The sequence below is a fragment of the Callithrix jacchus genome, chromosome 12 (assembly GCF_049354715.1).
Source record: "Callithrix jacchus isolate 240 chromosome 12, calJac240_pri, whole genome shotgun sequence".
Taxonomy (NCBI): domain Eukaryota; kingdom Metazoa; phylum Chordata; class Mammalia; order Primates; family Cebidae; genus Callithrix; species Callithrix jacchus.
The window spans coordinates 17660762-17687075 of NC_133513.1; the positions used below are offsets into that span (position 1 = coordinate 17660762).

A 26314-nucleotide genomic window follows, 5' to 3' on the forward strand; every position below is an offset into this window, starting at 1 on the left:
TGTCCCACAGTATAGGTGGCCGCCTTCTGCACAGGCATCCATCGGGGATGGTGTTAAAATTCAGGTTTGATTCTGGTCTGGTTGACGGGGCTGAGACCCTGCGTTTCTCAGAGCCCAGGAGATGCAGTCATGGATGGGCCACGGCTCATTCTCTGGGTCGCAGGGACGCGAGATGCCCTTTCCCGGCCTCTCATCCCTGTTCCTTCCTGCCTGGGTAGTTCCTTCAATATACTGGAAGAGGTGGTGGAGATTTTACTGAAGGATTTGTTTTTGTTTTTTTGTTTTTTTTGTTTTTGAGATGGAGTTTCGCTGCTGTTACCCAGGCTGGAGTGCAATGGCGCGATCTCGGCTCACCGCAACTTCCGCCTCCTGGGTTCAGGCAATTCTCCTGCCTCAGCCTCCTGAGTAGCTGGGATTACAGGCACATGCCACCGTGCCCAGCTAATTTTTTGTATTTTTAGTAGAGATGGGGTTTCACCTTGTTGACCAAGATGCTCTCGATCTCTTGACCTCGTGATCCACCCGTCTCGGCCTCCCAAAGTGCTGGGATTACAGGCATTAGCCACCGCGCCCGGCCTGTGGAGTTTTGTGCTTTTGCCCAAAGTGCGGTAGCATGATCTCGGCTCACTACAGCCTCCCCACCCCCCACCCCCCTGCACCCGCTGGGTTCAAGTCTCCTGCCTCAGCCTCCTGAGTAGCTGGGATTATAGGTGCCTGCTACCACCATGCCTGGTTAATTTTTTTATTTTTAGTAGAGACGGGGTTTTGCTATGCTGGCCAGGCTGGTCCCAAACTCCTGACCTCAAGAGAGCTGCCTGCCTCAGCCTCCCAAACTGCTGGGATCACAGGCATGAGCCACTGTACCTGGCCTCACTGAAGGTTTTACTGAGATGGTTGTGGGGTGGCATGGGAGGGAATTACATCTCACAGCAGAGTTTGAGAAATGTTTTCCGTCAAGGGCCAGATAGTAAACGTCTTAGGCTCTGTGGCTCCACAGTCTCTGCCGCAGCTACTCCAGTCTGCTGCCATGGTGTCGTGGAAGCAGCCACAGGAATAGGACATGAATGTGTTGCAGGGAAGGGATCTCGATCCAGACCCAAGAGAGGGTTCTTGGATCTTTTGCAAAAAAGAATTCAGGGCTGCTGGTGTTCATTTTAATGGTTATTTCTTGATGACATGCTAAACAAGGGGTGGATTATTTGTGCCTCCCCTTTTAGACCATATAGGGTAACTTCCTGATGTTGCCGCGATATCTGTAAACTGTCATAGTGCTGGTGGAAGCGTGGCAGTGAGGATGACCAGAGGTCACTCTCAGAGCCATCTCGGTAGGTCTTGGTCGGCTTCTTAACTGCAATCTGTTTTATCAGCAAGGTCTTCATGACCTGTATCTGTTGCTCTTTTTTTTTTTTTTTGGCAACGGAGTCTCGCTCTGTTACCCAGGCTGGAGTGTAGTGGTGCGATCTCAGCTCACTGCAACCACCGCCTCCTGGGTTCAAGTGATTCTCCTGCTTCAGCCTCCCGAGTAGCTGGGATTACAGACATGAGCCACCACATGCAGCTAAGTTTTGTATCTTTAGTAGAGACAGTTTCACCATGTTGGCTAGGCTGGTCTCGAACTCCTGACCTCAAGTGATCTGCCCACCTCAGCCTCCCAACGTGTTGGGATTACAGGTGTGAGCCACCATGCCTGGCTGTGACCTGTATCTTGTATGACCTCCTATCTCATCCTGTGACTTAGAATGCCTAACCGTCTGGGAATGCAGCCCAGTAGGTCTCAGCCTCGTTTTACCCAGCCCCTCTTCAAGATGGAGTTGCTCTGGTTCACACACTTGTGACAAACAGGCAGGGTTGTGTTCCAATAAAACTTTATTTACAACAAAAGGTGTAGGCTGTAGTTTGCGTCATCCAGGACATCTTCCTCTTCCCAAAGTTTTGCTCTAGCCATCCTCCCCAGGGCCCCTCTCCCCTGCCTGCCTCACCTCCTGGCTGGTTCTCTGTATTTTGTCTGTGGGTTCCTTGGTGCACGTGTAATTAGCTGGAGTAACTGTGCTGGTCATCAAACCTGCTCCTTCAAGAGGGTCTGAGTTCCTCCCACCACAGGGACACAGATCGCACTGATAACCCCAGGGCATGTGGGAGCCAGTGCCAGCTTGCCCTGGCTGGCGCTCTCTGCACGGGGTGGCCCAGCATCTGCTTGGTGGCATTCCAGGTCTTCACGGACATTCACAACGGCAGCTTTGGCTTTGAGCATTCTGGACGCATCCTGATGGGACCCACATCTCTCAACTACTCTGTGAGCTACTGTTACCATGACGGGCACCTGGAGCTCTCCGGCCAGAGCTGGCACAACAGTGAGGCCTTGTTGTGGGCAGGATTCCCAGGCGAGGCCTCCCTGCACGCAGAGCTGCAGATACATGGTAAGGCACCCAGCGCACAGCCCCGGGACTGGGGAGCTGGCTTCTTCCATGCCTGGGCCAGCCAGCAGCCTCAGGCCGGGACCCACGTGGCACCCCGTGAAGCTCAGGCCTGGACCCACGTGGCACCCCATGAAGCTCAGGCCTGGACCCACGTGGCACCCCGTGAAGCTCAGGCCTGGACCCACGTGGCACCCCGTGAAGCTCAGGCCTGGACCCACGTGGCACCCCGTGAAGCTCAGTGTGGCCCTGGGCTCTGGGACAACCAGGACAGCCTTGCCCATGAATAGCCTCACTCCCAAGGCAGGCAGATTAGTTTCCCAGGACTTCTGCAGCCAAGTCCCACACACCAAATGGCTTAAAACACAGAAATCTTGGCTGGTATACACAGGAATCTTAGCTGGATATGGCACGTATGTGTGGTCCCAGCTACTTGGGAGGCTGAGGGAGGAAAATTGCTTGAGCCAGAAGGTCGAGGCTGTAGTGAGCTATGATTGCAACACTGTGCTCCGGCCTGGGTGACAGATGAGACCCTGTCTCAAAATGAAACAATCCACAGTGGATTGAACGCCCATCTGGCTTGAATGTGATATTATTTTTACTTAATTCCATCTGTAAAGACCATTTATTTACTTACTTACTTAATTAATTTAAGACAGTCTTGCTCTGTCCCCCAGGCTGGAGTGCAGTGGTGTGATCTTGGCTCGCTGCAACCTCTGCCTCCCATGTTCTCCTCCCTCAGCCTCCTGAGTAGCTGGGATTACAGGTGCGCACCATCGTGCCTGGCTAATTTTTGTATTTTTAGGAGAGACGGGTTCATCATGTTGGTCAAACTGGCCTCAACTCCTGACCTCATGATCCACCTACCTCGGCCTTCCAAAGTGCTGGGGTTAGAGTTGTGGGCCACTGCGCCCAGCCAAGACCCTATTTTTAAATAAGGTCATCTTCACAGGACAGAGGGTGAGGGGAGGGTCATGGTTCAACCCATTAAGTGGGGAAGATAAAAGCAATAAGAGGAGCCAGCATTGGCTGGGCACTTAATGTATACACGCCAGGCAAGCTGTGTACACACCAGAGCTCAGTGCAGTACAGCTGTCCCCATCACACGGGGGAACACCACAGCTCTTAGAGTGGCCTGCCAACCGGCAGAACCCATACCCTTCCCGCATCTGACCTCATTTCCCGGCCCCCAGCCCCACCTGTTCCACTCCTTTCTATTCTTTAACACACCAGTCTTGCTGCTGCCCCAGGACCTTGGCACGGGCTGATCCTGCCATTTGGAATGCCTCTCTCCCACACACCTGCCTGTCTCCGTCGCCTCCCTTAGGTGTTTTTCCAATGACATCTCAGGGAGGCCTCTTTTCCACCTCCCCATCTCCTCCCATCCCCCCATCCCCCCATCCCCTCCCACCCTCTTCCCTGTTCTCTCATTTGAACACACCGTGTAGCACACAAATACCTTGTTTCTCATTCTGTCTACTAGAATCACCAGAATCTGTGCTCCGTGAGGGCAGGGATGATTTTTGTCTGCTTTGCCGCAGGGCACATAGTAGGTGTTGAATGAGCCGATGAGGTAGGATTAGGAACGCCATCCCCATTCTGCAGATGAGGAATGGAGGCTCAGAGAGGTTGAGTCACCTGACCCAGGCCACACAGCTGGTGATGATGGAGCAAGGATTGAACCCAGAGCCACCCTCTGACCCCCAGATAGATTACGGAGACCTGGCTCTTGACCGTTCGGGACCCCTGGTCTCCCTAGTCCCCTAGGGCATCTTCTGTTGACCTCAAACTTTTTTATTCTGGGGGCTTGGTGCAATGGCTCATGCCGATAATCCCAGGCTGTCCTTTCTCATGTGTTACTCCATTTACTCTGGACGCTGTCCCTTGAGGCGGGTGGGCTATGCCCACCTTATAGATAAGGAAGTCGAGGCTCAGAGCTGCGGGGCTCATCCACCCTGCTGGCCGGATGGGAGGTGCTGGAGCCTGGCTGAGTGTCACTTGGGCCTGAGCCGTGAGCTGCACCCCACGGGAACCTGGCATCTGATATCTGACATCTGACATAGAGTAGGCACCATCTGTTTGCTCTATGGCTCCTGGACCCGATGGGTTTCTATGTGTACAAGAGGGAATTTAAATGAAAGAAGAAACTCCTGTTGTGAGCCAGACTCTCCTGTTCTGTGGGGGGTGATGGGAGGCATAGGACCCTCCAGCCAGAGCCAGGTCCTGCAGGTGGGTATCAGGCTGCAGTGGCCATTTACCAAGAGCAGACCTCATGCTGATTCCTCTGCAGGCTGCTCGGAGAATCCCCAGGAATCCCTACAGAGAAGCAGCCTCCCCCAGTCATTTGGAAAGTACTCACTGACCCCCTGTTGTGTGTCAGGAGCTGTCCTAAGAGAAACCCTGCCCCCGGGGGATGGCATTCTGGTGGGGTGGCCATAGGAGAGCAGGAACCTAGTAAGTAAGTGAGCGAGGTCATTTTGGGTTGTGCTGGGAACCCCAATCCAGGGAGATGGGATGGAGGATGCCTGGCAGCAAAAGATTGGGAGGGACTTTACATGGGCAGTCAGGGGAGGCTTCTTAGAGGAGGTGTCATTTCAGCAACTTCAATGAAAGGAGAAGCCACCCAGGCCTAGATCCTCAGGGACAAATGATGACAGATGATGTGAAGGAGGCTCAAAAGGGTTGACCTCACCCAGGCCCCATGGGAGCCTTGCCCTTTCCCGCTGGTGTGTTTGAGGGCCACAGGGCCCAGCCCGTCCCAAGTCTGGTGTGTTCCTGGCTGGGAAGGGAGGTTGAACCTGTCTTCAGTAGCCCGTGCCATTTTCTGCCCCTAGAGTCCCAGAGCCAGGCCAACGTGGCCCTCCGTGGCAGGGACGGTGGTGTCAGTATGGACCTGGCAGCTCTAGTGGCTTGGCCACCGCTCGGCCCGCTGCAGATGGTGGCCAATGCCAGCCACACAGTGCCTGCTCTGCAGAGGCTGGGCCTGCCCTTCTCCAGCCAGGTAAGGAGTGGATGGGGAGGACCTCCCTCCAAATTCTGTCTCCTCTGTCCAATTCCTGGGGTGCAGAGTTCCCGCTGTGTGCAGGGCGGATGGGGAGGGCCAGGCCTTGGGTTTCCCCAGCACTTTACAGTTTACAAAGGCTTTATTTGTAATTGCTATAACTAGGTCTGCTGCGCAGTCTCTGCGTTCCCAGTTACAGGGCTGGTGTGGACGGGCACCTTGGATTAGCATCTGGCTTCTGACCCATCTTTCTGTCCTGCGCTTGGGTCAAAATCAAAGCTCCTGTTTGTCCAGTGCCTACCCCATGCCAGCCCTCTTTGAAGGGTTGACGGGCATTTGTTAGTTTCATCCTCCCAATGCCCCAGAGAGAGGCAGGATGGCCCCGTCCTTACCAAGCTTTCCCCAGTGTTCGGATCCCACCTCTGCTGCTTGCCGGCTGTGTGGCCTTGGGCAGATTCCTTCGCCTCTCTGTGCCCTCATCTCCTCATCTGCAAAATGGGGATGATGATATTACCTATAACATGGAGGTTGTGAAGACTGAGTGAGTTCATCTCACAAATGCCTGAGTAGATGCTTAAGAAGGACTTGCTGTGACGAAGATGAAAAAGATGATGCTGATGGTGTGACAGTGACTTGTATCATCACCATCACCATCCTCTCTGGGTCACAGGTGAGAGTGTGGGTGACTCGCCCAGTGTCACCCAGCAAGCAAACAGCAAAACAGGGCCTCACACTTGGCACGCAGGTCCTTCCTCATGGGGCCCTCGAGCCTTAATGGAGGAACCCACGTGGGGCCATGCCGTGGCCACTGTCACTTGGCATGAACTCGCCCTACCTGACTGGCCCTCCTTCTCCGAGAGCCACAGAGCGTGTTCCAGAGTAGGCACCAATGCTTCTTTCACATACACACTCCTGTTTCAGCTTACCCAGGAACCCCTGCCCCAGTCCACTCTGTGGTGGGAGGAAGGGACAGCTCCCAGGGGCTCAGGGGGCCCGGATGTCACCCCTCCTGCAAAGGCTTTCAGCTCTGTACCCTACAACTCAGTGGACTGGATACTCCATGCCCCTGACTTCATCTAAACTCTATCCTGGACTCGAGGCCAGGTGACAGGGAGCCCCTGGGGAGCACGTTCTCAGCCGATGTCTGGGCTGCAGCTGTCCTTTGGGTGGGCATTGCCATCCTGAGCTGCAACAGGGGCCGACCCCTTGCATCCTCAGCAGGCATGAAAGTGTTGGTGAGCCAGGCCTGCAGGGCTTGGGGACAGGGACGTGCTGGGCTGTAGAGCTTGGCTGGGGTCCCCACCTGGCCTGTGAGGGTCCTCAGGCTGTGTACACCCGCACACCTGGCAGTCTGCTCCCTCCTCAGCTCGTATTCCTAGGACTCTGGGCAGCAGAAGAGATGAGCTCCTCTCTGCGTCTGACCTGCAATTCTCAGGCCACCTTGGTCCTTGATGTCCATGGCCAGAACCAGGCAGTCAGGTGAGGCCCCCACCTACCAGGAGGAGAGGAGGCGGGGGGAGGAACCATTGGCTGGGCACCTACTGTGCACCGATGCTGGACACAGCACCTCTCAATCCTCCACTCAGCCCGGCTGTACCGATGTGGGCAGGGAGGCTCAGAGAGGGCAAGTGACTTTTCCAAGGTCACCCAGCTATAAAAATCCCTCACCCTCTCCAGGCAGAGCCCTGATGAGTTCTTGGTCTCAGATATTAAGTGCATCCCAGGCTCTAGACACTTACTAGTGATTATTACTGCCCTTAGGGCTGGGGCCTGGTGAGGTGCTTGGTGTTCTCACACGTTCACTACGTCAGGGGCCACCAGCCAGTTTCCAGTGCTCAGATCTCAGCAGCTAGGGAGGGGGAGGTGAGTAAGCCACTTGTTGAAGGGGTAAACAAGTGGTTCTCACTTAGAGGCGACTCCCCCCTCCCCCCACCCCCAGGGACTTCCCGCATGTCTGGGGAGTTTCTGGTTGCTACACTGGGGAGGAGGACGCTATGAGGGTCAGTGTACAGAGGCCACAGAAGCTGTTAAGCATCTTACAGTGGGCGGGACACACCCACTACCGTTAAGCCATGAGCCAAGACTTCTGCTGTGCCAAGGCTGAGACCCGGGGGTAGAGAGGAACACAACAGGAGGGTGCAGCGCCCTGGGGTTACACAGGCCTGGCACAGTGGCTCACACCTGGAATCCTAGTGCTTTGGGAGGTCGAGGTGGGAGGATTGCTTAAGTCCAGGAGCTCCAGCAGCATAGTGAGGCCAGCCTGGGCAACATAGTGAGACCCCCATCCCTTCAAAGAGTCTTAAAAATTAGCCAGGTGTGGTGATGCATGTTATAGTCCCAGCTGCTTGGGAGGCTGAGGCAGGAGGATCACTTGAGCCTGGGAGGTAGAGGCTATGGTGAGCAGAGATCATACCACTGCACTGCACTGCAGCCTGGGTGACAGAGAAAGACCCTGTCTCTAGGAAAATGAAAATGAAAAAGAAAAAAGGAAACATGGAAACAATTCCCACCCTGGCCTGAAGGAGTGAGGGAAGGGGAGCTATGTGAGGAGGAGCCCTGGGAGGCAGCCAGGTGGTCACAGTCCTACTGTCCAGACCCTGCTGGGGCTCCCATGGGACCAACCCAAGAAAGCTCATGGATGGGCTCATGGCAGACTTGCAGCCCACAGCCATGCTTAACCTTTGATACCAATGGAAATACTGAGGCTCAGAGAGGGGCAACCGGGATGCTTGCCCATGGTGCCAGAGCTAGGCTGAGGCCAAGCTGGGATTCAAACCCAGGTCACCTGGCTCCACAGGCCAGCCCTAACCAGGATACCGTATGGCCCTTGGGCTTCAGGGTGTGTGCACTGGGCCACTGATGTGATCCTGGCTCTCTGACCCTCTCTTGGGTAAGTTGACTGGGTCCCAACCTGGCCCTGGGGGCACTGGACAAGGCAGTGTCTTGCAAGCTTCAAGCCCTCTCTTTCCTTCCTTCTAGCAAAGAGCTGCTGCTCTCAGGCTGGCATCGCCTCCCCTCCCTCCTGGGCCGCTGCCCCAGCTCAGCCTCAGTCTCAGCTAAGGTAACTGTGCCCCAGCCACTTGGCTCCTAACTGGTTCCAGATGCTCGGCCTGAGGTGGGAGGGGGCCAGGCCCCTCTGGGGCATGTTAACGCGTGGGCATCTGTCCGCCAGCCTGCAGCAGGTCCCGTGGGCCACCCTCGGAAACCTCTGGCTCCAGCTTTCCCAAACATACCCAGGCTTACATTCCTGGGCCGGCCCACAAGCCCTTTGGGAGACAGAGGAGGCCTCCTCACCCAGTGCCTGGCACCTGGCGTTGCCTCATCCAGCCTGGCACACTTGTACAGGCTGGAGCTGATGATGTAGCCATTTGAGCTGAGCCAGTATCACCCCTGTTGCTGCTCTGCAGGAAGGACTGGGGGATCCTGGGTGTGGACAGAAGGGCCCATTAGACTTAGGCCAGGTTCCTCTGTCCCTCTGAGCTGTCATTGTCCATGTCCAAATCTGGAGCTCCTGGAGGGCATGCCTAGTGCCTGGCACAGGGCCCAGCACATAGTAGGGGCTCAGTAAAAAAACAGGGTGCGAATGGGTGAGTGCATGCATGAATGGGCACATCTGCCAACTGGTCACGTCATTTTCCGGCCAGCCACTGTGTTTTGCTAGGCACCCTCCTAACCCTGGCCCAGGCCGACTTTCTTTACAGAGCACGTGCTACGTGCTGGGGTCCTCTGCCACATTACACATGATTTTGGAGTTCCCTACATTTCGCTACAACTGTGCAATCATTCAGGGAACTTCTTTATTCTTTGTCTGTTTGAGACAGAGTCTCGCTTTGTCACCCAGGCTGGAGTGTAGTGGCATGATCTCGGCTCACTGCAACCTCCGCCTCCCAGGTTCAAACGATTCTCCCACCCCAGCCTCCTGAGTAGCTGGGATTACAGGCACGCACCACTGTGCCTGGCTATTTTTTGTTTTTTTTTTTTTGTAGAGATGGGGTTTCACCATCTTATCCAGCTGGTTGCGAACTCCTGACCTCAAATGATCCACCACCTCTGCCTCCCAAAGTGTTGGGATTATAGATACAAGCCACCATGCCTGGCCTTACTTTTTATTTTTAAAATTTCTTTTTGAGACAGTCTTGCTCCGTCATCCAGGCTGGAGTGGAGGGACGTGATCATAGGTCACTGCAGCCTCAAGTTCCAGGGTGCAAGTGATCCTCCCGCTTCAGCCTCCGGGGTAGCTGGGAATACAGGTGGTGCCATCACACCTGGCTCCGTTCAGGGAGCTGCTTAGTTTTTCCCCAAGTTTTATTTTGAGTCATTTGAACCTATATGAAAGTTACTGTGGGACAGTGAACATTGACCAATTGTTAATATCTTTCGATATTTCTCATCTATGTTACATAACTTTATATCGTTATACACACATTTTTTCTGTATCATGAAGAATTAATATAGAAATGTTTCTGAAGACGTCACCTTTTTACTCTGAAATACTTTAACTCTTTCCTGTAACAAGGGTATTTTCTGATTTAACACAATAATTACCGCATTCAGGACACTGAAGTAATAGCTTTCCCAATAACATTCTTTCAAAAAACTGTTTTGTTTTGTTTTAAATCCGGGATGCAGGCCAAAATCGCACAGCCTGTGTAGTTGCCATGTCTTTTTAATTTTCTTAATCTAGAACAGAGGTCTATAAGCTTTTACTGTAAAGTGAAATGTGGGGGTTGCAGGCCTTAGATCGCTGTAACAGCTACTTAGAATTGTCATTGTAACACAAAAGCAGCTATAGACGATATGTAAGTGAATAGGCATGGCTGTGTTACAATAAAACTTTATTTACGAAATCAGGTTGTGGGCCACATTTGACCCAAAAGCCAGCTCCTGATCTAGAACATTCTCCTTACATACCCTACCTTTCCTTACCCAATGTTTTATTTTGTATTTTTATTTTTTAGCTTTTTTTGAGACAGCGTTTCTCTCTGTTACTCAGGTGGGAGTGCAGTGATGCAATCTCAACTCACTGCAACCTCTGCCCACTGGGTTCAAGCAATTGTCCTGCCTCAGCCTCGAGTAGCTGGGATTACAGGCGTGCACGACCACACCTGGCTAATTTTTGCATTTTTAGTAGGGATGGGGTTTCACCATGGTGGCCAGGCTTGGTCTCAAACTCTTGACCTCAAGTGATCTGCCCACCTTGGGCTCCCAAAGTGCTGGGATTACAGGTGTGAGCCACTGCGCCCAGCTCCCTCCCCCAACGTTTTATTATAGAATTTTTCAGACACTAAGAAAGGGAAGTAATTTCACAGTGAACACCCACATGCCTAGATTTTCCTGTTCACATTTTATTTTGTGTAATCACATAGCTCTCCTCCATCCATCCTATTTTTGGATATGCTTCAAAGTAAGTTGCAGATATCAATATAATTTCCCCTAAACATTTTATTATCATTAACCACCTTAAAAATAAATCCAACTGAATGCAGCGGCTCACACTTGTAATCCCAGCACTCTGGGAGGCCGAGATGGAAGAACTGTTTGACTTCAGGAGTTCAAGACCAGCCTGGGCAACCTAGGGAGACCCTGTCTCTACAAAAAAATGAAAAAATTAGCCAGGCATGGCAGAGTGTACCTGTAGTCTCAGCTACCCAGGAGGCTGAGGTATGCGAGAATTGCTTGAGCCCAGGAGGTTGGGGCTGCAGTGAGCTGTGTTCACACCACTGCACACTCCAGCCTGGATGACAGAGCAGACCCTGTCACTGTCTCAAAAAAAAAAAAAAAAAAAAAAAAAATCCTGCATTGACAATTTTGAAGTGTTCAGGAAGTTATTTTGGAAAACATTCTCCTAATGTGGCTTTGTCAGATTGTTTGCTGAAGACCAGATTCAGGTTGAAGATTTTTGACAGGGGTATCACTAATGTAATTACCCATCTCTGGTGAGCTCATTAAAAGTACCAGCTCTTGGCCAGATGTGGCTGGAGCCTATAATCCCAGTACTTTGGGAGGCTGGGGTGGGCAGAGCACCTGAGGTCAGGAGTTCGAGACCAGCCTGGCCAACATGGCAAAACCCCCGTCTCTACTAAAAATACAAAAATTAGCCGGGCATGGTGGCACACATCTGTAATTTTAGCCACTCAAGAAGCTGAGGCAGGAGAATCACTTGAACCCGGGAGGCAGAAGTTGCATTGAGCCAAGATCACACCACTGCACTCTAGCCTGGGTGACAGAGAGAGAGACTCCATCTCAAAAAAAAAAGGTACCAGCCCTTGAACCTCTTCTCAGAGACTCTGTTTTTGTAGGTTTTAAGTGGAAGCCCAGAATCTATATTTTTAGTAAGTTTCCCCCAGCGATTCTGCTGTTCAGCCAACCTGGTAGTTAGCACATTATTTCATACAATTTTCACAGGCGCTATTTTGAAGGTGGGGTGTGACCTAAAACGGAACTGATCAATCCTTCTCATCAAGTGTGTACTGTAGTGGGGGAGATTACCCAGAATCACACAAACATGCCGCAACCCGTAATGAAATCGGTGTCCTTATCCCTGTGTTTTGGATTAGAAGGCTGAGGCTCCGGTGGTTAAGGAACTAACTGGAGATTATTCGCCTCTCCGTGGTGGATCCACACTTGGAGTTCTGTGTGTTTGATGCTGGCACAAGCCCAAGCATTGTCCTTTCTGCTAGACTGCCCCCTGCTGTCTGCAACAGAACTGCAACTAGAGTTCTTGCCTGCTGGTGCCAGGCTGGTAGATATTTTCAAGTCAGTGTTACAGCAGAGAGGGCCTGAGAAGATAGTTGCTATGGCCACATTTGATGGCCTAAACGGAGGTTCCAAACCCTTGCTTCACCAAAGTTCCTCCAGCCACGGAAGCTGTGGGTCTCCTGGGCCTGGGCCTTTCGGAGGCAGAGCTCACGGCTTAAAGCCAGCATCTGCTTAAATGTTCCATCAGAGCCCTGATGAGATCTATTGTGTGTGTGGTTTTCTTCCCTGACCCAGCTACACTACTCCAGAGGTGAGGTTCAGAGCACGTTTGCCTTGGGCGTGGAGGAGCATCATTTTCACATCAGCACCCAGCTGGTAGCTGCTAAAGTGAGTCTTGCCAACTTCATGAAGCTGGAACATTCCTTCCTGCAGGTGTGTGGAGGATGGCCCAGGTCCAGGGCATGCTGGGGTGTGTGTATGTGGGGGGGGTCGCTCCTGGGGCAGCCCTTGCAGAAAAGAGAAATTGTCCTAATGTCCTGGTTCCTGGGAGGAAGGGCAGACAAGGCTGTGAAATGACCAGAATTTGCTGGAGTAGATAATCAGCTGATGTCTTTATCCACCCCTTCCTCCTTTTGCATGATTTATTGAGCATCTGCTAGGTGCCAGGCACTATTTCAGAAGGTGGGGTGTGACCTAAAACAGAACTGATCAATCCTTCCTCTCATCAAGTGTCTACTGTAGTGGGAGAGATTACCCCAAATCACACAAATATGCCAGATAGTAGTAAGAGCTGGAGAACATGTACTGACGTGACTGAGTGAACAGGGAGTGTATTTAGATTAGGTGGCCACGGAAGGCTCCACTGAGGAGGTGGCACTTGAGCTAGCCTTGGATGATAAGTGCAGCCATTTGAAAATCTAGGGGAAGGCCAGGTGTGGTGGCTCATGCTTGTAATCCCAGCACTTTCGGAGGCTGAAGCAGGAGGATCACAAGATCAAGAGATCGAGACCATCTTATGGTGAAACCCTGTCTCTATTAAAAATACAAAAATTAGCCAGGTGTGGTGGCACATGCCTGTAGTCCCAGCTATTCAGGAGGCTGAGGCAGAAGATTCGCTTGAACCCGGGAGGCGGAGGTTGTTGTGAGCCAAGATTGCACTATTGCACTTCAGCCTGGGCATGACAGCAAGACTCCATCTCAAAAAAAAAAAAGAAAGATCAAACTTCCTACCCCACTCCAGCAGTCTCCCAGCAGTGCCCTCAAGTGACCCTCGGACTGTTGTACCTACAGCAGAGAAAGCGACCCTCTCTGAGCCTTTGCAAAGGCTGTTCCATCTGCCTGGAATGCTCTTCTCTGCCTCCTCCCCAAGCTTGCTTCTCTGCATTCCTTTCTCCCTTGAATGCCTCTTGTGATGATTCTTGTCCCATCATTTCCTGTCCTGTGACTATCTCCCTGTCAGCCTGGAAGCCCCGTAAGGGCCAGGACTAGGATCTTGGCTATCTTTGTACACAGGCGCTCAGCACTGGCTTGGGAGCATAAACCCCACTCACTGCATGATTGAGAAATCCCAGTGCCAACGGCGTGGCTCCTACAAGCTCCTCTCCACAATCTAGCCCTGGGCTGAGTGCACCGTTTGTATTATCTTGCAGAGCTTGACATTTTCTTGCCTTCATTGTCTAGGAAAGTGAGGCTCAGAGAGGTTGAAAACTTGCCCAGAGCCACACAGCTTGGCCACGGAGGTAAGAGGTGGCTGTTCTGTGCTGTCTCCAGTTGGCCAGAGTCCCTTCCTTCACCCACTTCCCTCCTTTGTTATCAGCTCATCCTTAGGAAGCATTTGGCTTTTTGATTTCCCTGACGTATGTCACCATGCAGAAAACTATAAATGATCCACAAACACTCCCTTTCTCCTCCTCTGCAAGCTTCTCTCCTTTCCCATCCCAGGAAGAAGAGTGGGTCAGGTTCCCCTGTGACGCCATCATTCTCTTCCAGCTCAGTGCCCTTCCCAGGGAGCTGGTCCTGCAGACCACATACAAGTGAGCTCATGGGACCCGTGTCCTGCCCACGTGGTACTGTGGGATGGTCAGAAGTTGGCCCTCACTGTGAGCCTCTCCAGGCCTTTCAGGAACCTCAGCCTGCAGGGTGAGTGTGTGAGGGGATGTGGGCAGCAGTGACCCAGTCACTCAAGAAATCATCCCTGGCTGGGCACCATGGCTCATGCCTGTAATCCCAGCAATTTGGGAGTCCAAGGTGGGTGGATCATCTGAGGTCAGGAGTTCGAGACCACCCTGGTCAACATGGTGAAACCCCATCTCTACTAAAAATACAAAAAGTTAGCTGGGTGTGGTGGTGGGCACCTGTAATCCCAGCTACTTGGGAGGCTGAGGCAGGAGAATTGATTGAACCAGGGAGACAGAGGTTGCAGTGAGCCGAGATCGCACCATTCCACTTCAACCTGGGCAACAGAGTGAGACTTGGTCTCAAAAAAAAAAAAAAAAAAAAGCCATCACTGAGCACCTGCTGATCCCAGGCATGATTCTAGGCTCTAGGGATCCATCGGGAAGCAAGATGGCCCAGGTGTCGCCCTTCGGGGAGACAGACATTGAGCAACAAGACACACATAAGCAAAATAACATCTAACATGTCAATTTCCACATGTGGGAAAGACTGAGAGCAAGCAGGCCTGTGGAGTGTGGAGCTCCTTGAGGTGGGGTGGTCCAGTAAGGCCTCTTGGAGGAGGTGACTTCCGAGCTGAGATCTGAGGGGTAAGAAGCAGCTGGCTGAGGTGCAGATCTGAGCAGAGGCACTTCAGGCGGAAGCCCCGGGTGGAAATGAGCATTGCGTGTGGAGCAGCATCAGGGAGGCCAGGGTGGCTGGAGTGGGGAGAAGGGAGGAGGTTAGGCAGGAGGGCTAGGGGACCCAGGGCACACAGGGTCTCCGCCCACAGAGAGGAGCTAGGGCTTTTCCTGAGTGCTACTAGGCAGGGAGAAGGGGCCGCAGTGTGGGAGGGGTGGCATCCCTGGGCAGTTCTGGTGGCAGGGGAGGTGCATGCCAATGTAGCCCTGACAGCAGTGGTGAGCCCCGAGGTCCTCCAGGAACAGGCATCCCTGAAAGGGGCTGTCATTTTTGGCCGGTGCAGCCATGCAGACTGTCAGTTTCTGTGTGAGAAACCCCCTGGGCACAGATAAGAGCCTGACCCCGGACCCACCAGGTGTGAGACAGAGTGCAGACACCAGCCCGGGGCATGGCTTACCAGGTGGCCTGATGGAATCCTCCCAGCATCAGGTTTGCCAGTTGTGTGCACTGGAAGGCAGAGGAAATGAGCAGGTCCTTAACAGGCCAAGGCAGTGTGCATTTATGTGTGTGCATGCCTGTATGTGCACCTGTGTGCACATGCCTGTATGTGCACGTGCACATATATGTGTGTGCATGCCTTATGTGAGCATGCGTGTATATATGCACGTACATGCATGCGTGTGTATTTGTGCCACCCTTGGTGAGCCTCACAGCCTGCAGCCCCACACTGTGGTCGCAGTGTTGCAGGTGGTGGGTCAGTGGGCGGCAGGGGAAAGGCTTCCATCCCTGCCTGTGGTCAGCCTCCCCAGAACCAGGGACTGGGTGATGCCCTGAGAACCAGCCGGTGCCAGTGTCTCTGAGCACAGCTCCCTGCGGCCCATCTGAACAGGTGGGTGCCCTTTGTACAGAGCTGAGCTCACCACAGCAAAGGGCCCCCAGGCAGCCTCCTGCTGTAGGGGTTTGGGAAAGCAGGACTGTGCAGGGGCCTCAGGAGGTGAGGTCAAGTGAAGCAGGAGGTCAGGGCAGCTTGACTCACTTGGGGGACAAAGGAAGAAGACCCACAAAGGTGTGGAGACTGTTGCGAGGACTCAGCTATCGGGTGCCACCTGTCATACCCCGAGATGGAAGGAGAGCATAGGACTGGGCGGCATGGGGGCATGTGGATTCTGAGGGGGCGCAGGTCACCCATGCATGTGCGGCCCCCGAGAGCAATGCAGGTTGCTGGGGGTTGGGACTGCACCCATTAGCTCTTGATTCAAGGTGGTAACAAACTGCTCCGAAACTCAGCGGCATAAAGCAAGCATTGGTCCTTGCTCACAAGGCTGTGGTTACCTGGCAGCTTTTCTGGTCTTCCACATGTTCAAGGTCTGTAGGGTGAGCAGGCAGCTCTGCTGGCCTTGCCTGGGCTCTCTGACCTGCTCAGAGGCTGGCTGTCAGCTGCGCTCAGATATCCTGAGCTGAAACCAAGCTCCCTCCAACCCCAGGTGGCACCAGCCCACAGGCAAGCAGGGTTTGTTCACACGTGGCTGGGAAGGGGTTCAAGGGAGGAAGCGTGGTGAGGCCTCTTAAGGCCTGGGCTTATAACTGGCGCTCGGTCACTTCACCAAATTCTATTAGCACATCACGAGGCCAGCCCAGGTCCGAGGGTTGGGGAGGTAGATGTCACCTCCTGGAGGAGCCTTGAAGTCTCCTTGTAATGGGGACTCCCACAGGGACACTGCAGGGTGTCAAGTGCTAATGGTGACAAAGTGAATGCATAGCTTCCGAATTTTGTGAAAATTATCTGGGTGTGTGGCCCCGAATGGCCACCGGTTTGAGCTGGCAGTGGCTGCCGCTTAGAGTCCCCTGAACCCCCCTGGGGCTGGAGCTGCTGACCTCAGCTCACATGGCCTACCCTTTGTGTGTGTCCTCCCCTGCCCAGTGGAGCTCACCCACCCGATGCCCCTCCCCCTGCCTCGACACTGCAGCCTCCGCCTGTCCTCAGAGCATTCGGGAGGCAGCCACCGGGACGGCCTGGTTGTCAGCTGGGATGGCAGGGACCAGGTAGGTGTCAGGGCTGGAAGGTGACCCTGGGGCAGAGCTCAACTCCACCCTGCAGGCTGAGTGGGGTCCTTGGGGCCCTTTTCTGCCTGATGAGCCTTACCTGGGGCTGACAAGGCTACACCATGTCCCACAGTCTCATTGGAAGGGCGGCAGGAGACCTGGGTCCCCACGACACCTTGACAGGCACGGCAGTGCCAGTGGCTGACAGGCCCTGAATGCTTATCCCGTGACAGGTGCTGTGTGTCAACCCACACCTCTGCCTCCCATCTGCTCAGTGCTTAATAGCCCCGTGTTCAGATGACGAAATTGAAGGACTTAGAGGCGCCATGACCTGCCCAGAGCCACAGAGCTAGGGGAAGACAGTGGGAGAGGAGGGCGACCTCGTTTCATCTCTGTCTTGTACTCGCTCCATCCACTCCTCTCCAAGCCTCGGTGTCCTCCTCTGAGAAATGGGCTGATCTCTCGGGGCCTTGCACAGGGCCGAGTTTGTGCTCAATGCCACCTGCCCTTGCAGCCTTGACCCTGATGGAGAAGGTGGTCTGTGCAGGTGGGAGGGAGGTGCGGCCTGTGTGGGTAAGGCCCCTGGCTAAGTCTGTCCCCCTCCCCAGGTGCTGGTCTCCTCCTCCCTATGGCTGGGGAAGAATGAGCTGGCTGCCCGCCTGGCCCTGGCTCACCTGTTCAATGTCTCCTGGCAGCAAGCCGAGGCCAGTGGCCTTGCTGAGAGCAGGGATGGCAGGCAGAGCCAGCAGGTGAGTGGAAATGTCCCAGGCATCCTTGGCGGGGGCGGGAGCTGGGAGGCACGTGGCTGAGCCTGGGGGGTTGGGCCCGTCGGGTAGGAGGAGACCATGTTCATCAGTGACAAGGACTTCTCCAGAATCACAGCTCCCTGAAGGCTGGGATGTCCTCAGTCCTTCATTCAGTTGTTCCTTTACCAATACCTCATTAAGCACCTACTGTATACCAGGCAGTGTTTGTGGACAGCTCACATTTTAATGTGGGAAGCAGGTCCAGGCATCTCCAATTAGTCATTTATAGTTGCCTGTTCAGTGGTAGCTTTGGGGACTGAGTGAGCAGCTGGGTGCCCCGTCTGGCTGGGTGGCCTCTGGCATCTCCCATTGCCTCTGAGTCTTCAGCTTTTCCATCTGTGAAAAGGAGGACAATAGGCCAGCCGTGTGCACACAAGAGACGCTGTCCAGAATTTAAGCCGAGGAACGAATTTAAAAATCAGAAGGTGCAATAAGCACCATAAAGCAGTAAAGATGGGCCGGGCTCATGCCTGTAACCCCAGCACTGTGGGAGGTGGAGGCAGGCAGATCACTTGAGGTCAGGAGTTTGAGACCAGCCTGGCCAACATGGGAAAACCCTGTCTACTAAAAATACAAAGAATTAGCTGGGCATGGTGGTACACACCTGCAGTCACAGCTACGCGGGAGGCTGAGGCAGGAAAATCGCTTGAGCCCGGGAGGCAGAGGTTGCAGTGAGCCAAGATCATGCCACTGCACTCCAGCCTGGACGACAGAGCAAGACTCCATCTCAGATTAAAAAAAAAAAAAAAGTAGTAAAGAGTATATAAGATTGAGAGTAACTGGGTAGGCGGGTGGGGCGCTACTGTAGGTGGGTGGTCAGTGAGGGCCTTGTGGGGGAGGCAGCCCTGAAATGGGAAGGACCAGGCTTGCAAGAAGGTGGGGAAGCAGCACGCAGGAGGCCCCTGTGGTGGGAAGGAGCCAGGTGCTTCGGGGAGAGCTGGAAGGGGAATAAGACAGGGGCAGAATGCTTGGCAGGGCGGGTGACCTGGCGATGAGGTCAGATGGGCCGGGACAGATCCTGCTGGCCCTGGAGGCCGCACTGAGGAGCGCGATTGCTTCCTGCTTTTGGAACTGCTGAGTCTAAATGTTGGGGATGAGGCGGTTTTTTTTTTTTTTTTTTTTACTCCAGATGCTTTCGGTCTGCAGCCTGGGAATGGCTCCGGGCTCTTCCAGAGATGAGGGGGAGGGCAATCTCTCCACCCTCCATCCTAATTCCTCTACAGGGATATGGGCAGGGAGGGGGGGTGGGGCGGCAGGGAGACGGGTTAGGTACCAGCTTCTCCATCCTCCCTAGCCTCTCATTTCCCAACAGAGATGGGGTGTGGGGGTGCCGTTAGCCTCTCTTCTCCCGAGTCTCCCCCTTACCCCATCACTGCCCTCCGACCTCAATGCAGGTGCAACTCACCTGGAACGGAGGACAGCCTGTGACCCTGCAGCTTGCCTGAGCCAACAGGTTCTCAGCACACAGCACCACCTGGGACGGCTGCTTGGCTTCCTCCCCAGGGCAGGTATGCGGGGTCCGGCCACTGTGCGCAGTGTGGGGCTCCCCTTTGCTCCAGGCTTCTCGGCTGCCCCTCCTCCCCAGGTCACGTACCCTGTTCTCTTCCCTTATCAGCTCCAGGAAACCTTGGGCCTGGACCCCATCCGGGCCTGTGGCGTCATAACACAGACCCAAGACATGTTCATCGAACAGCTTGACCTGTCCTGGGTCCAGCAGCGCATGCGGCAGAACTTGACATACAAGGTGAGGCCTGGGTAGCAGCGTCCGGGCTGGGAACCCCTAGGCGGTTCCACCTACTGCAGGAGTGTCCCGCTCTGGGACTCTGTGGTCTTGAGTTCAGTGCTTGTGGGATCCTGGGAGACTCACTTCTCTGCTGTGCGCCTTGGTTTTCTCACCTGTGAAATGGGCACAATACTCCCTACCTGGGAATGTGGTGAGGGCTCTGGAAGACAAGAAAAGCATGTGTTTCCAGCATGAGATGATGGAAACAGATGGGGAAGGAGGTGGGGTGCTAGTGGGCTTTTCAGGAGCGGGCAGAGGGAGAGCAGGAGCTCAGGTTCCCGGAGGCATCAGGGACCAGGTCTCCTCCAGCATCACTGCCTGATGGGCTCCTCATGGGGCCAAGCACTGTTCTGCAGAGCCTGGGGGAGGAACGCACCCATGGAGAACTGGCCCTGGAAGCCCCCTTCCTCCTCTGGGCCTCCCACCTGGGTTCCTGGGGCTCTTAGGCCCAGCCCCCTATGTGCTCCCAGTAGAAATCCTGCCATGGGCAGGGTGCAGTGGCCCACGCCTGTAATCCCAACACTTTGGGAGGTTGAGGTGGGGCAATCACCTGGTCAGGAGGTTGAGAGCAGCCTGGCCAACATGGTGAAACGGTGTCTCTACTAAGAATACAAAAAAATTAGCTGGGCATGGTGATGTACACCTGTAGTCCCAGCTATAGGGGAGGCTGAGGTAGAATCACTTGCACCTGGGAGGTGGAGGTTGCAGTGAGCCAAGATCGTGCCACTGCACTCCAGCTTGGGCTACAGATCAAGACTCTGTCTCAAAAAAAAAAAAAAAAAAAAAAAAAGAAAAAATCCTGCCACCCCATGTAAGGGGGTGCTGTGGCTGTTGAGGGCTCTAATGGTGGATTCCTGGCACGTGTTCTTGCTAGGTGAGGGTCTCCACCTGCAGCTGGCCATAGGAATTCTTACATTTTGCGCCCTTGACTCATGGGCCCTCTCATTCCAGAGGCATTGGCCATCTCAGCCGGACAAGATCATCATGGAGGCCATGCTGGAGCATGTCCCTGGGGCCTCTTGTGTCCGGCAGAGCTTCCAGGGAGAAGTACAGACTGACTATGCACACTGGCTGCGGCACTCCCTCCACCTGGGGCTCTGCGACCTGCCCAGGGTGAGTGTGCCCTAGGGAAAGGGGCAGCCGGAGACCAGGGGCCCATGGTGATGGGGCAGTACAGAGGGTGGTACCTGCAGAAGGCAGGGGTGTGAGCAAGGCAGCCAGACGCCAGCATGGTGGCTCTGCCATTTGCCTGCTGGGTGACTAGGCAGGGCACATCTCCTCTCTGAGCTTCCAGTGTTTCATCTGAGGAATGGCAGCAGCAGGTTCTGGGATGTAGGGTGATGGTGAGATTTGAGAGAAATGTGATGCAGGAATGCTCAGCCTTGGTGCCTGGCACAGAAGTTAGAGTTGCTGTTGTCATGACTGCCTCAGAAGAGCTGTTGGGACCTTTTCCTCAACCCCTTTCCCCTCCCGGGGTTGGTAGCTGGTTGACTGGGTCTTTTATCCACCCACCCATCCATTCACCCATCCTTCCTTCCTCCTTCCCATCTTCCATCCATTGCCCTGTTTCTGCCCTCCCACCCTCACTCCCTTGCATCCCTGCACCATCCATCCATAATCATCCATCTACCATCCATCTATCCATCCACCCACCATCATCATCTACCATCTATCATCATCCATCCACCCCAGGGACCCACAGTCTTCTGTAAAGGGACAGATAGTAAATATTTTAGGCTTTATGAACCATCCAGTGTCTATTTCAACTACCAACTCCACCACTGTCTTGTGAAAGCAGCTATAGATATGTAAGTGAATGCATATGGCTGTATTCCAGTAAAAGTATTTACAAGAGTTGGCAGTGAGCCAGATTCCGGCCTGAACCATCGTTTCCCACCCCTTATCTATTCCTCTGTTCATTCAGAAAACATGTGTGTTTCACCTATGCCAGGCTGTGCTCTAGGTGCAGGGACTGGGTAGTGAGAGACAGCCTGGGCGACAGGCTCCTGGGTGGGGCATCGCAGTGGGGCCAGGGAAACAGACCAAACTAGAGCTGCTAGGTCTCTGGTCAAGGCGTGGTAAATGCTGTGTAGGGAGGGGGCAGGGTGTTGGAAAAGGGGCCTCGCTGGTGAGCCCTGCAGAGGGAAGGGGCCTGAGGCAGGGCTTTGCCTTGAGGACCACCCTTGCGGAGGACAGCCCTTACGGAGGGAGCGAGGGAGGTGAGGTTGGGAAGAGGAAGCAGTCCACAGGCCGTGCCAGAGCCTGGCTTCTTTTAAGTGCAGGGTACAATGTTTGATTAGAGTTTTTTTTTTTAATTCTTCCTGAGACAAAGGTTCTTGCTCTGTCACCCAGGCTGGAGTGCAGTGGCACGATCACAGCTCACTGCAACCTCCGCCTCCTAGGTTCAAGCGATTCTCCTGCCTCAGTCTCCTTCCCAGTAGCTGGGATTATAGGCAAGTGCCACTATGCCTGGTTAATTTTTGTATTTTTAGTAGAGACGGGGTTTCACCATCTTGGTTAGGCTGGTCTTGAACTCCTGACCTCGTGATCCACCCACCTCAGCCTCCCAAAGTGCTGGGATTACAGGTGTGAGCCATTGTGACCGGCCTTGACTTGTGTTTCTTAGAGGTTAGCTGGCACAGGGGCAGGTGTGGAGGCTGGGAAGTGACAGCTGCTGCTGTATTCCCGGTAGAGGGGATGGGGAGGAGAAGCAGCTCTTATCGCCCCTCCCAATCCCGTGCCTGCCTGACACCCAGACTCTTTCATCCCAGACCCTCTTGGTCTCCGGGTAGCACATCCTGGGCCGGGGTGAGCTCCTGCTGCATTCCTGCTGCCAGGTGGGCCGCATCCCAGCCCCAGACCACGGCTTGCACCTCAGCCTGACCCTCCGAAACCACAGCAGGCCTCATTCGCCTGATTTCTCCGGGGAGCTGGAGGTAGGTGGCCAGGACCCGGCTGACAGTCCCTGGGGAAGATGCGCTGACTTCCCTCCCGCTCCTCCCTAGCCAGCAGGTCCTCATTGCCTGGGCGGCCCTGCCATCTAGTGGCCACTTGAGGAACTGCAGACTAGCACCTTGGATGGGACTAGCCCTCTGGGTGCAGGGGAACACCTGCTGAACCCCAGGCGAGGCCCTGGCACCAAGACAAAGCAGCTCCTCCACCTGCTCAATACCCAGCCCTTCCTATAATGGAGAGGAGGCACCTGGGCTGCCCAAGTTTGAATCTCAGCCCAGCTGCCTCCTGGCACCTGAGTTTCCTCCCTTGTAAAATAGGTATAATAATTGCACTGGCCCTATCTCCCATGGAGTTAATATTGCAAAGATTACATATGTTCATAGGCATAGATCACTTAGAACAGTGCCTGATAAAAAAACAGCCACTATGTATGTATTTGCTGTCATCAGCCACTATTGGCCCCATCTCTCCTTTCTGCCTCCCAGCAGCCCTGGGAAGTAGGAGGGGGCAGAGAGGGCCTCCAATGCCTACTTTACCTTGACCTTGCCAGGCGATCCCAGCAAGGAACCTTTCTGAACATCTGTTTCCTCATCTTGGATCAGTTGATTCATGGGTTAGTTTTTGGGGTCTGGATAGCAGTTCCCACTGCCTGCATAGCCAAGGGACGTGACACAGCAGGTGCTCTCTTGGTGTTTCCATCTGCCTCCTCTGTCTCCCTGGCTGGGTGAACTTGACCTCGTGACTTTCCTTTGCCGAGCCTGTTTTCCCCCCTGTCAAATGGGAACATCTAACATCTCCCTTGCAGAATCCTTAGGAGGAAAACAGACATTTGTATAACATCTGCACATAGTAGGTACCTGTGAGAAGGGAATTCCCTCCCTTCCTGGCATCTAGAGCTGGATGAAGATGGCGTGTGTGGGTTGATAGTTCAGCAGCTGTGGCCATTTCAAAGGAGATTCTCCAGGCCGGGCGCGGTGGCTCACGCCTGTAATCCCAGCACTTTGGGAGGCCGAGGCGGGTGGATCACGAGGTCAAGAAATCGAGACCATCCTGGTCAATGGTGAAACCCTGTCTCTACTAAAAATACAAAAAATTAGCTGGGCATGGTGGCACATGCCTGTAATCCCAGCTACTCAGGAGGCTGAGGCAGGAAAATTGCCTGAACCCAGGAGGTTCAGCCGAGATTGCACTGAACGTGATCTCTGTGGTGAGCCGAGATCGCGCCATTGCACCCCAGCCTGGGTAACAAGAGCGAAACACTGTCTCCCAAAAAAAAAAAGGAGATTCTCCTTCCAAGGTTCTTTTTCTCTGGGACTGATGGCCACTTCCCGTTTTGCTGCTCCCAGCTCTGTAAGCCCCATGCCTGATGGAACCAGATGCCTGGGAAGTAGCCTGTGGTGGACCCTCATCAAGTGACTGGTCCTCTTGCTTCCCTGTCCTGAATTTACTTGGGACAGCTGTTCTGGCGCCTTCTCACTGGCTCCATTCTGGGGTCGGTGGAGTGGTCAGAGGCTTTCCCAGCCTTCTTTGATCCTCCCCACAACCCAGTGGCCCCAGGACAGACAAGGGACAGATTCAGGGAGGTCAGGCACTCTTTAAGGCTGCACAGAGGCAGGTGCGACTGAGGCCAATTCTGTGTGGTCTGCAGATTGTCCCCTGCCCCCACCTGGCTGGCAGGATCACACTGTACTCTGCGAAATTCCACAGGAGTCTTGGGCTGAATCTTCTTCCTAACGTGGATCTTCTCAGAGTTCAATTGTGCTTCTGCATGTGTAGTAAGCACCCTGCATTAAGTTCCAAGGGCGACTGTATTAAATTGCCACCAACCGGAAGGCTTAATGCAACAGACATTCTCTGTTCTCAGTTCTAGAGGCCAGAAGTGCAAAATCAAGTTCTCAGCAGGGCCACCTTCCCTCTGAAAGCCCTAGGGAAGATCCTTCCATAGCACCTCTAGCTTGTGGTGGCATCACGCCGGTCTCTGCGTCTGTCCCAGCTGGTGGCCTTTTGCCTTGAGTGGTGTCTTCACATGGCCTTCTCCTAGGGACAGCATTCATTGGGTGTGTGGCCTACCTTCATCCACTATGGCCCCATCTTGATATTTGCAAAAAAACTATTTCCAAATGATACCGTGTTCATGGGAATGGGGGGTTAGGACTTCAACATAGGTGAGGAACAAAATTCAACCCATAACAGACACATGTGCAGACACAGACTTTTAAGTCCTTCTGAGTTTTGGGAACCATTGTTCTGTATGTTTTACAGACCTTGGAGCTGAGGCCCACAGAGGCTGCCACCCTTACTGAAGGGTACACAGCTTGGTAGCTGCAGTGTCTGGAGCAGAATACAGGGTAGCTGAGGCTCCTTCCCCTGCAGGGCCTCCTCCAAGCTTGTGTTCTGTTGGGGCCTCTGAGCCCCTCCCCCACCCCATTCTAGACTCACCTGTCCTGGTCCTGGTCCCGGTCCCAGTCCTGGTCCTGGTCCCTGCCATGCCCCCAAGGCTAGGCGCCTGCAGGGATTGAGGTGAACTGCTCAGTGCGTGGGGTGTTATGCCACGTGTTACCCACGCCTCTGTGAACTTGCTTAGGCCTTTGCAGTGGTTCCCATGCAAACTCGGAAAGCCTGGGCTCTTGGCAGAAACACCAGGGCACTGTCAGGACTGCATGGCATCCCTCACTGACAGCCATGTCAGGTTGCTGGGAAGGGCACAGAAGAGGGCTTCAGGTGGCTCAGCAGGTTGAGGTGGTGCAGCTCCAGGTTCTTACGTTGTAGAGCTTTGGGACTTGGTGTGTGGCAGTAGGGAGCTATGGAAAGTGGTGGAGAAGTAAGCAGCTGGAAACATCAGGGTGCCCCAGCAGGTCCTCTTCTGGCTCCAGGGGACAGAGAAGAGAATGTGGTGCTGCGGGCGTGTGCCGACCGGCAGACAGCGGAAGTGGAGGTCCTGTTCCGGGATGGCAGGCAGCCCTTCCAGCCCCTGGGCTGCTTAACCGTGCAGGCTGCCAACTACAGCCTCCTGCTGGCTGCGCACGGCTGCCAGGGGCACCTGCTGGGCCATGTGGAGGTGAGGGGGCCTGGGCTGGGCCACAGGGAACCGGTTACCGTTCTCTCTCTGGGCAGAGACCACAGTGCCAGGAAACCCGAGCCCTTGGGGTCCATCTGTGCCCAGAAACCAGAGCACACAGTCCCAGGGTGAGGCCCGCACCTGTCGCTGGCATGGAGACCGTTTGTCCATCTCATTCCTATGTGGCCCCGAGGGAGTCCCAGCCTATTCTCTGTCCTCACAGTCCAGGATTGCAGCAGTTGGCTCCCAGGTGCAAGCCCAGCTGGAAGAGAAGGTTCGAGGCTTTGGTGCCTCTCTGAGAAGGTTGCAGCACCTGGTGGGTAGCACAGAGGAGAAGGGTTGGGTGGAGAGCTCCCCCTCTGGCCTGGCTTGTAGCCCCCACTTGCAAGGCATTCTGCCCTGGGCAGGAGGGTCTGGGGCTCTCTCTGCCCTGGACCTCACCCCAATTCTGCCTTGGCTTCCCTGCACAGGTACAGCTGGGAGGCACCCTGAATGGCCTGGGAGGCTTCCTCCTACAGCTGTCCCAGGCAGGGCTGGAGGCTGTGCAGATGAGTGGTTGGGTGGTCACCACCTTGTGGGGCCACAGCCAGGCCAGGCAGGCACTGACACAGTACCTGCCTCTTTACCTGGACCGGCTGCAGGTGGGGCTGAAGCAGCTGTAGAACAAACTGGAATGTGAGTGTGGGAGGGAGGGCTCAACCCTGCACTGAAATCCACACCCAGTCAGGGGCCCTAAGCTCTCACATTGATCTATGGTACTGT

General features: G+C 54.3%; 1 protein-coding gene across 1 annotated transcript in view; it reads left to right on the plus strand.

Annotated features, from left to right (window-relative positions):
• The window catches only part of LOC100391236 (uncharacterized), an 86014-nt gene that overhangs the window by 38392 nt on the left and 21308 nt on the right, over nt 1–26314 (plus strand). Inside the window, 17 exon segments of the mRNA XM_078346844.1 lie at nt 2210–2417; nt 5249–5415; nt 6782–6894; nt 8395–8476; nt 12409–12546; nt 14104–14170; nt 14173–14253; nt 16829–16950; nt 17559–17699; nt 19151–19264; nt 19372–19500; nt 20491–20652; nt 22311–22543; nt 23841–23844; nt 25292–25552; nt 25776–25868; nt 26023–26227. Of these exon segments, the coding sequence (XP_078202970.1) occupies nt 2210–2417; nt 5249–5415; nt 6782–6894; nt 8395–8476; nt 12409–12546; nt 14104–14170; nt 14173–14253; nt 16829–16950; nt 17559–17699; nt 19151–19264; nt 19372–19500; nt 20491–20652; nt 22311–22543; nt 23841–23844; nt 25292–25552; nt 25776–25868; nt 26023–26227 (2320 nt within the window).